At 43.1% G+C, this 17,290-nt stretch overlaps 1 protein-coding gene across 1 annotated transcript in view; it reads left to right on the top strand.

Annotated features, from left to right (window-relative positions):
• Positions 1 to 3,739: 3,739 nt before the first annotated feature.
• Positions 3,740 to 17,290, top strand: part of LOC311051993 (limbic system-associated membrane protein-like) — a gene marked incomplete at its 5' end in the record, with an annotated part of 197,863 nt that continues 184,312 nt past the window's right edge. The window contains one exon of the mRNA XM_084066741.1: positions 3,740 to 3,897. Coding sequence (XP_083922867.1) covers positions 3,740 to 3,897 — 158 coding nt within the window. The remainder of the gene's footprint in view (positions 3,898 to 17,290) is intronic.

Genomic DNA, 17,290 nt, shown 5'->3' with positions numbered 1-17,290 from the left:
CTCTTTAAAGAATTCTTTCTCTCTTCACATCGTGCGCGTGTTTCTGGGAGAGAGAGAGACGTAGAAAGAAAATAGTTTGTCACACGCTGTTAGGTTACACCTATTTCCTGTTAATAATAACCAGTGTAAAATGTGCTGCATTGGGCGGTAAATGGGAGACACTTTATTGTGAGGGTACAACAGGAAGAAGAGAGCTAGTTGTTGCTGCTGCTGCGTAGAGAGTAGACTGCGGTCTCGGCAATCAGAGAGAGACCGCGGTCCGGTTACAAGTTACATTATAAAGTTGTGTATTTAACAGCCAGTCACACACACGTTGTATCATTACAAGTTAGAATATGTCACAGATACTAAGCTAATACAAGGGCACTTGTGAGTAAAGTTGGCAAGTTGCCCTAGGCTACAGTTTAACAACAGTGCAGGTTGAAGATGAAATCTACACAGATGCGTAAATACTCTTCACAACAGCTATAGGCTACTGCAACTATGGCATCGAGGTGAAACACAACGTTAATCAATAAAGGTGAACCTATTTTTAACTCTATGAGGTGGACACGTTAAAACGTTACCACTTTGAACTGAATAGCTCTGAGGAGACGACAAGATTCTCACAACTCATCAACTTTCCCACCGTCCCACGGCTGTCCCAACTAGACGCACGGACAGCATCCACTGTCTAACTAAACAGCATAACCTCCTCCTGTGAGTGAGTAGTGGTCTATAATGTATTGCCCTAACAGGTCAGCTGAGCCACGTTATGAAGGATTAATCTGAAATGCCCAATTTTGTGCAGTGCCCTTTGATTAGAAAATGCATACAAACGCAATTGATTGTTGAGAAACCATTACGCACGCAGCATGCGCAAATGGTAATGTAGGTAATTAATGTATTTGTGTAAGATGACCCTGCTATATAAAATGTGTATAGGCCTATTATGATGGTTCATGTTCAAATAGCTCAATCCAAAATATAATGCTGTAGGCCTAAGTGTTAGGCTGTATTTACACACCGGGTGCAGTACGCGCATTCCTCCGACAGCGCAGCGCTCCGACGTTTCAATACTAAACCCGAACCAAACCCGTACCCTAACCCTAACCGCACGCGGATGCCACATAGTCGGAGAAAAGGTCTGTCGGATTATCGCATGCCTCCCTTACACACCTGCTTGTCATTAATGCATAAAAATAATTATGACCGTTATTTTTGTCAGATGTCCGATAAATTTGAATCCTTCCGGACATTGGGACCGGCAGATTAAAATCCTAGCGCGACCCCTGATTACAACCTATATAAAACATCATCTAAATCATATTTTTTGGGAGGTATTTCTCAATAACAACATAGGTACATGTTCTAGACATTATAAAGATCACAGTACAAAAAATATTAGAGGCATTTTACTTACATTGATTTGATCGATTTGGTCCAGTGAAGAAAAGGGTTGTCAGTCTGCCAATCTGCCTCTAGGTATGGTTTTGCCCACTCTTAGATAATGAAATGTTGTCTGGCTCATGGACTAGATGCCTAGAGCTGTAAACCTCCTGTCTCATCTCTTCTCCATGCAGCTGTCTGTTTCTCCTGTCTGTCCTCCACCCAGTGTGTCTGTCTGTCTGTCTGTCCTCCACACAGTGTGTCTGTCTGTCTGTCTGTCTGTCTGTCTGTCTGTCTGTCTGTCTGTCTGTCTGTCTGTCTGTCTGTCTGTCTGTCTGTCTGTCTTTCTGTCTGTCTGTCTGTCTGTCTGTCTGTCTGTCTGTCCTCCACACAGTGTGTCTGTCTGTCCTCCACACAGTGTGTCTGTCTGTCTGTCTGTCTGTCTGTCTGTCTGTCTGTCTGTCTGTCTGTCTGTCTGTCCTCCACACAGTGTGTGTGTGTGTGTGTGTGTGTGTGTGTGTGTGTGTGTGTGTGTGTGTGTCTGTCTGTCTGTCTGTCTGTCTGTCTGTCTGTCTGTCTGTCTGTCTGTCTGTCTGTCTGTCTGTCTGTCTGTCTGTCTGTCATCCACACAGTGTGTCTGTCTGTCTGTCTGTCTGTCTGTCTGTCTGTCTGTCTGTCTGTCTGTCTGTCTGTCTGTCTGTCCTCCACACAGTGTGTCTGTCTGTCCTCCACACAGTCAGTCTGTCTGTCTGTCTGTCTGTCTGTCTGTCTGTCTGTCTGTCTGTCTGTCTGTCTGTCTGTCTGTCTGTCTGTCTGTCTGTCTGTCCTCCACACAGTGTGTGTGTGTGTGTGTCTGTCTGTCCTCCACACAGTGTGTCTGTCTGTCCTCCACACGGTGTGTCTGTCTGTCCTCCACACAGTGTGTCTGTCTGTCCTCCACACAGTCTGTCTGTCTGTCTGTCTGTCTGTCTGTCTGTCTGTCTGTCTGTCTGTCTGTCTGTCCTCCACACAGTGTGTCTGTCTGTCCTCCACACAGTCTGTCTGTCTGTCTGTCCTCCACACAGTGTGTCTGTCTGTCCTCCACACAGTGTGTGTGTCTGTCTGTCCTCCACACAGTGTGTCTGTCTGTCCTCCACACAGTCAGTCAGTCTGTCTGTCTGTCTGTCTGTCTGTCTGTCTGTCTGTCTGTCTGTCTGTCTGTCTGTCCTCCACACAGTGTGTCTGTCTGTCCTCCACACAGTCTGTCTGTCTGTCTGTCTGTCTGTCTGTCTGTCTGTCTGTCTGTCTGTCTGTCTGTCCGTCCGTCCGTCCGTCCGTCCGTCCGTCCGTCCGTCCGTCCGTCCGTCCGTCCGTCCGTCCGTCCGTCCGTCCGTCCGTCCGTCCGTCCGTCCGTCCGTCTGTCTGTCTGTCCTCCACACAGTCTGTCTGTCTGTCTGTCTGTCTGTCTGTCTGTCTGTCTGTCTGTCTGTCTGTCTGTCTGTCTGTCCTCCACACAGTGTGTGTGTCTGTCTGTCCTCCACACAGTGTATCTGTCTGTCTGTCTGTCCTCCACACAGTGTGTATGTCTGTCCTCCACACAGTGTGTGTGTCTGTCTGTCCTCCACACAGTGTGTGTGTCTGTCTGTCCTCCACACAGTGTGTCTGTCTGTCCTCCACACAGTCAGTCTGTCTGTCTGTCTGTCTGTCTGTCTGTCTGTCTGTCTGTCTGTCTGTCTGTCTGTCTGTCCTCCACACAGTGTGTCTGTCTGTCCTCCACACAGTGTGTCTGTCTGTCCTCCACACAGTGTGTCTGTCTGTCCTCCACACAGTGTGTCTGTCTGTCCTCCACACAGTGTGTGTCTCACAAAGAGCAGGGACCCCAGGAGGAGGTGCTGTTGTCCTAACAACCAACAAGGGAGCGGGAGAGGAGAGGAGAGGAGAGGAGAGGAGAGGAGAGGAGAGGAGAGGAGAGGCACACACTGTGGTGGGGTGGAGCGCTTTAAGGAGGGACTAGCTGATCACTTGATCTGCTTCCTAGCTCTCTCTCTCTCTCTCTCTCTCTCTCTCTCTCTCTCTCTCTCTCTCTCTCTCTCTCTCTCTCTCATTGCTCTGCTGTCCTGGATGCAGTGAGCAGTGTACCATAATAACCAGTCAGACCATAATACCATAATAATAATTCACACACGTGTTTCATCCAAAGTGTTTTATCTTCAGTCGCACTGAATAAGAAGCCTTTATATTCTGCTGCTGTGTCGGATAACATAGTTTCACATCATATCCAGGAGTTTTGGGTGATAATGGAGTAAAGAATTACACGTTTTCAGGAGTGGACAACTATTTTATTTTATTTTCTCTTTGGATCTATCTTGGCTCGCTTGGCTCCTGTGTTAAGATGCAGGTTGGACGCAGATCATCATGTTGGAGACAACTGCAGGCTTCTTTCTTCAGACTCCTGTGTCTTATTCCCACAGGATTCCCCGTCCGGAGTGTGGATATGCAGCGAGCCACGGATAACGTCACCATCCGACAGGGAGACACAGCCGTCATCAGGTAGGGTTAGGGTTAAATATATATATATATATATTATAATAATATATAATTATAATATCACCATCTGACAGGGAGACACAGCCGTCATCAGGTAGGGTTAGGGTTAAATATATATATATATATATATATATATATATATATTATAATAATATATAATTATATATCCCCATCTGATAGGGAGACACAGCCGTCATGCAGGTAGGGTTAGGGTTAAATAAATATATATATATATAGTATAATAATATATAGTTATATATCACCTACCTGATATCCAGTCCTACCTGATCACATCCGTGATCAGGTAGGACTGTCTGCCTGGGTACCAACTTTACTCTGCTCTCCTCAGCATCCATCATCCTCCTTCACACACACACGCACTGACTACAGACATGCTTCCACAATGAATATCTACAACACGTTGAAAACAACCAGACACTGATTGATGATCGATTGATTGATTGATTGATTGATTGACTGATTGTTTGTTTGATTGATTGATTGAATACTTTATTAGCAGTTTGCAAAAAAAAAAAGCACAGGAAAGTACAGTGTAATACAAGATCTGCTAAGAGAATTTTAAACTCAAGAAAGCCCATGGCTTGTTCCCATTGGGGTCCTTTGTACCTACTCAATTAATCGAAATGGGTATAGCTGTCATTTGCAAAAAAAAATATGTAGCTATTTGTAAAAGCGATCATTTGAAAAAAAAAATGTTTTCCACCCTTTGTTTCTTTTGCAAATGATCGCTTTAGCAAACAATCGCTTTTTGATATAACGGATGCAACAGGATGTTTCTCTAAAGCCAGGCTTATAAACTGCATGAAGCGGCTGGGTTCTCTGGGGAATGCAGTGATAGAAACAAAGTGGATGAATGTCTAATAGACTCTGTGCTGCGAGGATGTGTTGAATTAATTATAGCTTCCAAGCTTATCGCACTAAACAAATTGCACCGATTTTGCTTTGGAAGGAAAGCTCAATTAGATGCTATCATTGTTTTTTATAGAAACATAAAAGAAGAAAAGCAGGATCACAAAGTGCGTCACACAGGGTACAGAGATGCGATCTGAACGGAATAATGAATGCGAGAGAATCTTTAACAGCAGATTAGAGACTGGAATGGAGCGGAGAATAAATACATCTAGGCTATCCTGGTTGGCCAAAGAAATCTGTCAACTGTTATTGTGATGCTGCTGCTATTGGCAGAGTCAGACTGTCAGTGTTCATGCGACTCCAGGAATGTGTTTGTGATGGTTATGAAATGCATAGAGGATTTAGATTTTGGAACAAGGCTCTTTACCTCCCCCACACCCGATCTATCCCCCATTTATATAAACAGGATTGAAAGGAGCCTGGTGTATATAGCCTATAGGCTACATCAGTAGCTTTCTCAGGCACAATAGGAAAGACTTCCATTCAATTACAATGATCCAATTAGTCAACTGCGTGTGTGTGTGTGTGTGTGTGTGTGTGTGTGTGTGTGTGTGTGTGTGTGTGTGTGTGTGTGTGTGTGTGTGTGTGTGTGTGTGTGTGTGTGTGTGTGTGTGTGTGTGTGTGAAAATAGCCGATCTAGAAGCTCACAACACGTCACGATGCGGCGCATTTTCAAACATTTTAGTACTTTTACTTTTGGTACTTTTGATACCAATACTTTTATACTTTTACTCAAGTGCATTTTGAATTCCGGACTTTTACTTGTAACAGAGTACTCCTACATTGCAGTATTGATACTGGTAAAACATTTGAGTACTTTTTCCACCACTGGTGTGTGTGTGTGTGTGTGTGTGTGTGTGTGTGTGTGTGTGTGTGTGTGTGTGTGTGTGTGCGCAACCCGATCGCCAGAGGAAACGTTCTCATTGAACGTTTTTCAACGTTTCTCAAAATCCGTGCATAGACTACTGGAAAACCACAAATTCCGTGCATAGCCGCCTCGCATCTCCCCCATTGTGACTAAACCATTTCGGAGCCGCGCAGTCTCAAGGGAATTGTCGCCGTGTGAAGGACCACCGAGCGAGCTAAAGCGAGCGAGTTGCCGTCCTGAACATTGCGACATTCCCTTGAGCCTACTCAGCGGCGTTTGAGTTACGTACCGATAGGCACAGAATCGTACATTTTGTTGTGGGGACTGCTCTACTTCCTGGTTTTTCCGGGTTGCGACTGGTTACGCCCACCGTGGGACTCCCCGTACATATGCACGGAATTTGGGGGTTTCTAGGCGACTATGCACGGAATGACGCGCACAAATCCGTGCAATGTATACTAATTCTCTGGCGATCAGGCTGGTGTGTGTGTGTGTGTGTGTGTGTGCGTGTGTGCGTGTGTGCGTGTGTGCGTGCGTGCGTGCGTGCGTGCGTGCGTGCGTGCGTGCGTGCGTGCGTGCGCCAGTGAATGACCACCATGCAGACACAGACTCTGATGGCGTTTTTGTGATGTTTCCTCTGTTTGATGTGTGTTGCTGCTCTTATCTAGTACTTATTTTACTCTTTCTCTTATAGCCATAATATCCTCTACTAATAATGATCAGTAGTGAGTGAGAATATAAAATCATAACCGTTTGTTTGCTTAAATTGAGCTCAGCACTTGCAGTCTTACTTATTGTCTGCATTGCCACAATAAACAACAACTCTAACCCAAGAGGCTCAATACAAAAACAACTTAAAAAATCCCCGACCTTTTTTACACCATTTTCCAGATGACAAATTGGACAGAGTTTGGAAATAAATGCAGGGTCGCAATGTGAGGACTTTTAGCAGGCGGGCTGGGAGGCACAGTGTGGTCTGGTACAGTGGTGGTTAAAGTACTCAAATGTTTTACTTAAGTAAAAGTATCAATACTGCAACGTAGAAGTACTCTGTTACAAGTAAAAGTTTGGAATTCAAAATTTACTTGATACGCGTTGTGAGCTTGTGGATCTGCTATTTTCAAACATTTTAGTACTTTTACTTGTGGTACTTTAAGTACATTTTGATACCAATACTTTTGTACTTTTACTCAAGTACATTTTGAATTCCGGTCTCTTACTTGTAACGGAGTACTTCTGCATTGCAGGATTGATACTTTTACTTAAGTAAAACATTTGAGTACTTTTCCCACCACTGCAGACCTCAGAACTGTAGAAGTCCTCTGTGTCTCCTCACTGTCTGCAGCTGAGGAGGAGAAGGACCATTAGCGGCTGTGTCTCTGCTTGGAGTGACATTTGCCCCAAGTAAGTCAGAGAGAACATCAATCATAGTGTATTAAGTCTCGTCTCATCGCCCAATGGCCATGTTTCATATACAAAAGATGTAGGTCAGTGAAAAATGCCTCACATCTCTGAGAGGCTCCTCAGAAAATGTGACTTTTCCTCTTTTGACAGAAACGCTAAAGAAGACGAGACAAAATGTAATGAGCCTCGTTCCCACTGAGTCACACCATATGAACCCATAAAGGAAGGAATGTGTCTTTGTTACAATAGTTTGCCACACTAGTTTACTTTTTAAGTGTGTGTTGTGTCTGTGTTCTTGTTGCACAACAGCCATAACCCATTAAGACAGGGAACGCATCTGTGTAACCACTTTAACCATTATTTGATTTGGCTATTCAAAAATAGCAGATCTACAAGCTCATAGCGCGGCACCAAGTGCCGCACTATGAGCTTGTAGATCTTCTATTTTTGAAAAATCGTGAAAATGTGTGCTTATCTTTGAACATATACATTTTTAACTCAAATCTTTGCTTCTGGGGGGGTGCCTGGAACAACATGTTTTGAGATGGGGGTCCGCGACCAAATACATATAATTTTCGGGGGTCCTTGACTTGGAAAAAGTTTGAGAACCACTGATTATAGCAACAGAAGTTTGTTTAAAAAAAAATATTTAGAAGACATTTGTAGCATCCCCGCAGAAGCAAGGATTAGAGTTAACAAATGTTTGCTTTAAAAAACACATTATTCAAAGATTTGCACACATTTTCAGGATTAAAAAAAAAAAATAGCAGATCTACAAACTCATAGCTATAAATATGCTATTTTCTAATAGCCAAAGAAATCTAAAAATGACACAGATGCGTTCCCGGTCTTAACGGATTAAGCTGAAGCGATTGTGGAGATTTAAGCGCTGGAAATTGACAATTGCTTATTAAAGCATTAATGACACAGTCTGTGAGATTGCTCTCCTCTGGGTCAATTATCTGAGCTTTGACAATAATCCTCTGTCTGTCTCATTATTTTCCATGAAGACTATTTTTCTCGCTCTGTGATTTGCCCTGCAGGATCCATGTCACTAAAACCCCCAGATCTCTGCTTTTAATTTGAGTTTGAGAGAACAGGCGTGTGTGTGAACGCTGCTAGAGGCTCAGACATTACACAGGAGGTGGAATTAGACAAATTTAAACTGCCTAAGGATCATCAAGGCACTTGTTTTAATGTGTCTTCATTATTAACCATTGAGGTTGATGATTGTCATTCAGAAAGTATACTGCAATAATGTAGCAGCACTGTGCACTCTAATAGCGGTTTCAGACTATGGTTCCGCGTGCGCACTCCAGACCGCTCCGTTTCCGAGTGCGCTTGGCTGGCCCGCATTCACACTGGCCAAGGCTCTAACGCGCCCGAGAACACTTGCATATATACCCCCGATCCTATAGGTGGCAGCATGCACATAGTGCTTCGCCAGTGGACACAGACGTCATCAACTATGCGACAATGTTTGTGCTGGTCGCGCATAAATATAGGGTTGCGCTGAGGAGAGAGTCAGGAGCGCACTGAGCGCACAGAAGTCAAGGCACAGACTGCTGTGTTGTTGGCGCGCGTGTTGTTGACAGACGGATGCACGCTTATGAGAAACAACACAAATAAAACCTGGTGAAACACAACGCGCAAGATGAGGATACAGGAAACATTCAGTCTAAATGTCCAGTTTGCTAACCTTCACAACAACTACTACTTTTGTATTTGAAACCTTACATTTCTCTAAATATTATAAACTTTCACGACAGCTTAAGTACAAAAATATATCATTTATGAAAAGGCAACTAGCCTATACAGTGAAGTCGGACTGAATGACTGAAACCTTGTATTGTGAATTGTACTTCCATGTACTGTTTCTCATGTCTTACTAAATAAAGTAACATCTTTTCTTTTTTTACTCTCTTTGTGTGGGGATTATCTGGCACATGTATGTATCTGTTATGAAAGAGAAATTGCATCATGAGTGAAACGGCTATAGTCCATGGGAAACCATAAACCTACGTAGGCCTACAAATGAGTTACCATATTTACTTACAAATTTCAAATTACAAAGCCTTATAAGCTATATATTTCTGGGATGCATAGTAGTTGAAACTCCACAAGATATCCACAAGATATACTATTATATATATATATATATTGTTGCTGTCATTATATGGCCATGACACGGCCTCTCTTTCTATCTCGCGCTCTCATTCTATTTCTGTATGTAATGTTTTATATAAATAAATAAATAAGTTTTATATATAAATATTGCGGGTTTTAGCGCATCATCCCGCGGGTTCATTTTATAATTTAATGGGGATCCGGCCATGGTTGAACCCCTGTGGATTGATCTGCGACGTGTTTTTGTTGACTGTTTTTGTCGAGTTTATATACCGTCACCTATTCCAAATAGCGGGCCACTTCCGTCAAACAGTACGCTTGCTTTCACACTGCAGCGTACCGTCTCCGAGGACGCATGATTCGGATCCGAGACTGCCTCCGGAGGTGGTTTCGGGAACGGAACGGGGATCCGTTTCGGGGAACGATACGCAACGTTCACACTACCACAACATCAGCCAAGTGGCCCAGGGTGCGCACCCGAAACCATAGTCTGAAACGGCCTTACATGACTTCCCTGTGATCTCTTTACACTAAGACAGTCAGTGACAGTGGTATTTAATGCGGTTAATTCTGCACTAGACAGATGTAGCTACACTTTACGTACTGGAGCACCATTTACGGCATATTTATGGCTGCCACCCCCCCCCCCCTGATCATTTTGAATAGCCCAAATGAATCTTAAAATGGCACAGATGCGTTCCCGGATTGAATGGGTTAACGACACAGCAGCCGTGGGATAAAGTAGTAACGCTCTCATCTGCAGTTCCCTGAGCGGAGCGGGGTGATCCAGGCTCACATCGTGCCGAAGTTCAAAGAGGGGTGTGAGGTATTTAGTGTCTGTCATGTTGCACAAAATCGTAACTCACTCTCACATGTAACTGTGATAGGCTCTATTCACAGCAGCCATATTATGAAGACATTCACAGGTGTTACCAATGATACTAATGAAGGCTCTGTTCAATTCTGGTCAAACACAGTCAGGGTGCTGATATTGTGCATGTTGGCTCACTGGAAACACTCTGCTACACCAGTGGGTCTACAGTTGGGGTCCAGGGACCCTCATGGGCTTCCAAATGGCCCCTTGCAGGTGTGTAACTCTGAGAGTGTACAAATGGAACCAAATGGACCCGTTCCATTTGTACACTCTCAGAGTTATGGGGGTCGTGGAAACCACTGTGCTACACTAAATGGAACAGAGCCTTCATTAGTATAATTGGTAACACCTGTGAAGGACGTGATAATATGGCTGCTGTGCATAGAGCCTATTGTGTCATTGTGAAGCGCACCAATGACAGCGTTAAATAACCCCCCCCCCAAAAAAAATAAAATAAATTAGCATACAAGCTTTGCATGTTGCAATGCAACACGCTGTGATCTTGTATATCGGCTATTTTTACGAGTGCTTAAGTCAGACATGTCTGTCCAGGACCTTGTCTGACTAATCTGAGTTCCCAGAAGTTTTCGCCAGCTCTGGCGAGGAACTTCTGGGCCAAAACCCGTGTATTTGTGGGCGGGATGTAAGTTACGCTCAGAATCTGAGCGGACACGGCTCTTACCGGTCTAGAGCTGTGCAACTCGTCTAAAAAGTCAGACGAGAGGCAAACAGCAGTACACAACAATGGAGGGGGCAATTTCTCAAGGGGAAATTGCTTCCCGTCGATTCTACTTAGATGCAACACCCACTGCATGTGGATCCCGCCCCCTTTTCTTCATTGGCTGTTGATTTGAATCACAACGCAGTGGCCGCGCCCCTGCTGACCAAGCTCCGACGCAATGCCTCCCAGACTAGTCTGACTCTGGTTAAAAAGATCATGTGCTCAAGCCGGATGTAGAATACCTGGTCTTCACTGTTTGAATGGAGAGGTGTTGTTTCTCTGAGTGATGTTTGTGTTGATGAATGTAGTCAATGGAGATCAGTTGAAAGTCCCACATGTATACAGTAGCTGTGATTACAGATGCTGCAACAATCCTTTCAGCGCCCTATAAGTCTAAGTGACTTTACTTTGGGCAGTGACTAAGCACCAGGGCTGCCAACTTTTCATAAAATCTTGGAGTGAAATTTGGTGGCGTGTGCAGCAAATATCGACCCATAAAGTCCCCACTGCACGTCAAATAAATGTATTTTTGTATTCATTGTTGTACTTGATGTTGCACCCAGTGCAACATACCAGTTGTAATACCCCAACCAGGTACAGCTGGTATGTTGCACTGGGTGGGTGTGCTATAATGTTCCAAATCTAACCCTCAATAATGAAATCAAGTATTTGTTAAGGCAGAAACTGGTGGTAGGTGGAGAATAATAATACTGTGGATGTGATCATTTTACATCTTCTCATTTTAACAGTGAGTTTGATACTTTTATCAGGCTTGGGAACATGCTAGTAAAATGTTTTAATTGAATCCATTAACAAGCTAAACAGAGACATGTATTTGATGACTGAAGCAAATAAAGAGCCATCTTTAATAATTACCACTCATTACTATTTCTATGATTGCATGCAATGAGTTTCCTATTCAATATCCACATTGATTTCCATAAAAGTGTGATAGCTAAGACAGACTGCATCACAAATTACACTAAATTGTCGAATTCCTTTAATCACTCACCTCAGTAATAGAACTCTCACTCTCTCTCTCTCTCTTGTTAGCTTGTAGAACAGATCTACAAGCTCACAACACGTCACGGTGCGATGCATTTTTAGCTAGAAGATCTGTTATTTTTGCACACACACGCATCCAAAGGTCCCTCCCCATTTTAACTGCCTGCTCTTGGCAGCACAGCAGACATACAGTGCTAATTAATTAGACGTTGTCGGTCGAATTAAGTTACTAAAAACTAGCGTTATAAACTTGACCGGACAGATACAATTCCAGCGTACATCCGGCAGCTAACATTTTGGATGTGTAGACATAGAACATTAGTTCTTAAGATCTATGTTGTTGATCCTCCTGTCGGCAACGTCTGGGGGTTTACTGTAATGATCAATGGAATGAGACATGCGTAAATGCACGCAGCGTCCCTCATACAAGAGACGCAATCCATACACGCACCTATCATTTCTGCTTTTCAACTACAGTTGACGGGTGGGGCTACTTCAGATACAGTCATTTAATTCACCTTATCGCTCAAACACCGAAGTGGATATCTCAGTAGTGCTTGAGTTGATGCAGTTTTCCACTTGGATGATTTGTTGGCATGAGAAATAAGATGTGTGTAGTGAGTGCGCGTGAAGAGGGTCATTTGCGTGTGTCTCACGCTCATTGCGCGTGTCTCATCGCGTGTGTCTCATGCTCATTGCGTGTGTCTCATCGCGCGTGTCTCACGCTCATTGCGTGTGTCTCATCGCGTGTGTCTCACGCTCATTGCGTGTGTCTCATCGCGTGTGTCTCACGCTCATTGCGTGTGTCTCATCGTGTGTGTCTCACGCTCATTGCGTGTGTCTCATCGCGCGTGTCTCACGCTCATTGTGTGTGTCTCATCGCGTGTGTCTCACGCTCATTGCGTGTGTCTCATCGCGTGTGTCTCACGCTCATTGCGTGTGTCTCATCGCGTGTGTCTCACTCTCATTGTGTGTGTCTCATCGTGTGTGTCTCACGCTCATTGCCAGCTCTGCTAAGCACTCCTTCGTCGAGTGTTACAGTGGGCCAAGTCAAGGACTCATGCACCACCAGTTGCATGTTATGTGACAGTAAAATTGTGCGTCTGCTGCCTATGAGTGCATGTATGTCTCCCAGAGTCTCCATGCTAGACTTAACTGTTCCTGCCGTTCTGATTGTGCTGTTTCTTTGACACACTGCGACGAGGTTCAATGCGAGGCAGAGGAAATGTTGGCGCACCATGGGGCTCTGCAGAATGATGTCACACAGATAAAGTACAAAGACAGACTTTGAGTCAAAAAGTCAACGATGCACATAGAACCTCCCAGATTTATCTCTCTCTCTCTCCCAGGATGCGATTGTGCGAAGCATTCTGTTCTGTGCCGCCTGTGTCGGTCACTTTGAAGGTGGATCTGTGGATCAGTGAGGAAACCCAGATAATGGCTGTGAATAATGGTGCCATCTCACACTGCACCCTGACAACTATTATGGGATAGAGAGCCTGCTCCTCTGTAGTTCTCTGTAGCCTGGATAACAGAGTGCAGGTGTTATAAGCCACCTATTGTAACACTGCACTCAGGAAGCGATACATGTTATTAATTGATGCTGATGATGATGAAACGCACGCACGCACACACGCATGCACGCACGCACGCACACACACACACACACACACACAAAGTTCTGAAACATTGTACCTGACTTTATTGCTTTATTAGCCACACTTTTAACCCATTAAGACCTGGAACATTGGTCATTTAAAGCATTATTTCACTTTGGGCTATTCAAAAATAGCAGATATACAAGCTCATAGCGCGGCACCGAGTGCCGCCCTATGAGCTTGTATATCTGCTATTCTTTGAAAAATCGTGAAAATGTGTGCAAATCTTTGAATATATATATATTTAAAGCGAACATTTTTAACTCAAATCGTTGCTTCTGGGGGGTCCCTGGAACAAAATATTTTGATGGGGGTCCGCGGCCAAATACATATCATTTTGGGGGTCCTTGACATGAAAAAGTTTGAGCACCACTGATATAGAAACATACGCTTTTCAGAATTCTGTTGAGATTTAGGAGACATGTAGAATCGGCTCAATGGGTTAATTAACCTGCAAACCATTTGGGAGCATTAAGGATCACAGAGGTTGTAAAGAGGGAACACATGCAGACAGGAGAGGATGACGTCATGCAGGGAAACCACATGTCCTTCTGTGTAATGAATCAGTGAACTACTTATCTAATGACCTTCCTGCCTCAGCTCTGCTCCTGTCACACCAGTTGTGGAAGAAGTGCTCAAGTATAAGTAGAAATACCACAATATACATTTATTTTTTAATTTTTTACATGTACTCTTTTCAGTTGTTGCGATGTATGCGGCTTTGTTCTGCTTGTAAGCCTTATCTTTACCAACCAAGCCTTCGTCCCTTCTCACCAGCACACAGTACCCCCCCATTCACACCTCTCTATGTAGTAGTAGTAAATGTAGCAGAGTCTAGCAGGAGTCAGTAACGAAAGAACAAGGCTTGGTTTTGGACAGTGGTGGGAAAAGTACTCAAATGTTTTACTTAAGTAAAAGTATCAATACTGCAATGTAGACGTACTCTGTTACAAGTAAAAGTCCGGAATTCAAAATTGACTTGAGTAAAAGTACACAAGTATTGGTATAAAAAATGTGCTTAAAGTAAAGTAAAAGTACTAAAATGTTTGAAAATAGCCTAGGTATAACATAGGGCTAAAGTGGTTAATGTATGTTTTATAATGTAATCATTTATATCTGCAAAGTAACTAAAGTTTTCAAATACATGTAGTGGAGTAAAAGTACAATATTTGCCTCTGAGATGTAGTGGAGTAGAAGTAAAAGTATTCACCTGTTTCCTAGGCTGTGTGTTTTCCACTTCCTGTCGATTTCATTGGATATCATTGGTCATCTGACCAGTTTCATTGGATTTAATTTGATCAAATCGACAGGAAGTGGAAAACACACAGCCTAGGAAACAGGTGAATAGACAATCGGAAATACTCTAGTAAGTGAAAAATATCTCAAAATTGTACTTAAGTACAGTACTTGAGTACATGTACTTAGTTACTTTAAACCACTGGTTTTGGAGCCTGATGGCTAATGTCACAAACTAAGGACATAGGTGTACGTGTATAATTTTCTGTGTGTTTGTGTCTTGCGTTTTTACATGTATTTTTGTTTAACAACAACGGTTGTTTTAAATGTGCTACATCCAGTAGATGAAGTTTGTTTAATTGATTGAGTGATTGATTGATTGAGTGATTGACTGGCCAAGTTGCTTGGTGGTGTGTCGATTATCCAGTTTATCTCACCTTCCTCACCAGCTCGTTCAGTTTGTTAGATATAATACAGCATGCAGCTCTGATCTGCTTGTACGCCTTATCTTTGACTCTAGAGTGGTTCTGAATCTAGGCATATGGGCCCTCATTTATCAACGCGGTGTAGACCAAATAATGGGCGTACGGCGAGATCACCGCAATTTTCGGCATTTATCAATATATCCTGACGTGGGCTTTATCCTACGGTACGCTGAGATCTCACGTCTGGTCGGGACCAGTTGTTGACGTTGGCTGCACCCGTTTATTCCATCCTAGACCTGCGGAGCAGCATTGTTTGACTGTCTGAGAGGCATTGGAAACCTAATCCACTCATAAATCTGTATATCTACACTAATAAATAATCCCTGTGAAAATATAACATTTTATAAAGTAATTTAAACAAACTGCTTTAACAGTCATTCAGATAAGATTGTAGATCTGTCTGTATTGAAAATAGCGTTGTGAGCTTGTAGATCTGCTATTTTCAAAATATATGGGGGTCATTCCAGAATTGGAGGACATTTGGGCTTCCGAATTTTTGAAAAAATAACCTTCTATTTGACAATTTTCTGTTACATATTCATCAATAATAGGTAATATACTATCACAAGCTTGATTAGCTCAGCTCAGGCATCAAAGGTATTTTTATTACATGTTTTATATGGGTTATAGTAACAGGGCTGCAAGTAACAGTAACAGGGCTGCAAGTAACAGGATTGCAAATCTATGCTAATGTTAGCTTTTTCTCAGGAATAGAAGCTAGCTGTTTAGCTAGATGTTAGCATTTACCAAGAAGACAAACTCACATAAATAAATAAGTACATCTTTTTTTGTCAAGTATTTATCTTATTCTGGAAATATGCATAACAGGGTTGCGTGAGGTAGGTTGAGACATTCAAGTAAGGCTGACAATGTTATACAAATATGAATAATAGAAGAGAGGAGATGCCTTTGCTCTACCCATGATGTTAGGAAAGTGTTTGATGATGTCACTTCTAGTGTGTCATGTGACTCACACTTTTCTTCTTCTTTTACCATGCTAAAAGGTTTAAGGTAACAGGGTTGCATGCAAGTTGTGGGACACAGGTTCCTTGCATAATAATACTTATTTACAATATTAGGTTAATTAAAACATATGTTTCCACATCTACAAGAGACATCTATGAACAAAATAATGCAAAAGAAAGTAGATTTAAATGTCATTTTAACAGTTTAATCTGAGATTCAATTTGGCAACCAAGGGGGTGGGACAAGAGAAAACTTGCATTTTAGGGGTACTACAGACTTATTTGGTATTTTTTTAAATATGTTTTTTAAAAAAAATCTCCAAGTTGATTTAGATTTGGTCTCAGGACAAGTAAAAGTTACACGACAAATGCATTATTAGTATTTTGTAAATGGATTATTTGACATTTCTTGGGTGGGACGTAAAATGTCCTCCAATTCTGGAATGACCCCATGGGCGCTTTCTGCGAGAGCACTCTTCTGCGCGAGCACCGGTCTAACAGGCGGCGCTGCTGTTATATTTTCATGGCCACCGGGAGATCAGACATTTAACCCATGGTCCAACACACACCAGCCTTCATTCATTAATGTTCTCTCCAGGCTATCTCTCATTAATGCGGAGCGGGACGGGACTCGCCCGTCCGACGGTCCGAGTCTCACTGGGAAATGGGAATAGCCTACATGAGGGCTTTATTTTAGTGTAACTCGACCGCGCACTGCTCGGTATGGGTTAAATACATTAATCTACAAAAGTATTCCATTCATGCCGATGTGATTGGTATCATAATATGTCATTCATGTAGGCTACAAGCCTACGTGACAATACGCTACGGGCGTGTGTGTGTGTGTGTGTGTGTGTGAGAGAGAGAGAGAGAGAGAGAGAGAGCGAGCGAGAGAGGCGTGTGCGTGTGCGTGTGCGGCGAGGCCAGTGGGGGGGGGGGGGGGGGGGCTGTTTCTTATTGGCTTTTCATGTCTTTGGTCGTATTCTGGTTCGTCTTCATGTCGTAAAATCGGGGCGTTTTGAGAATATTTATGGGGCGTGTTATTTAAATGACGCTCGTTTCAGCCGTGACATTTATCAACGCTGGGACCAAGTGTAAGCTCGGATCAGCTGTGTAGGAT

Source organism: Gymnoscopelus microlampas (genome assembly GCF_963454915.1).
Source record: "Gymnoscopelus microlampas genome assembly, chromosome: 1".
Lineage (NCBI taxonomy): Eukaryota > Metazoa > Chordata > Actinopteri > Myctophiformes > Myctophidae > Gymnoscopelus > Gymnoscopelus microlampas.
This window is presented reverse-complemented; position numbering and strand designations above follow the sequence as displayed.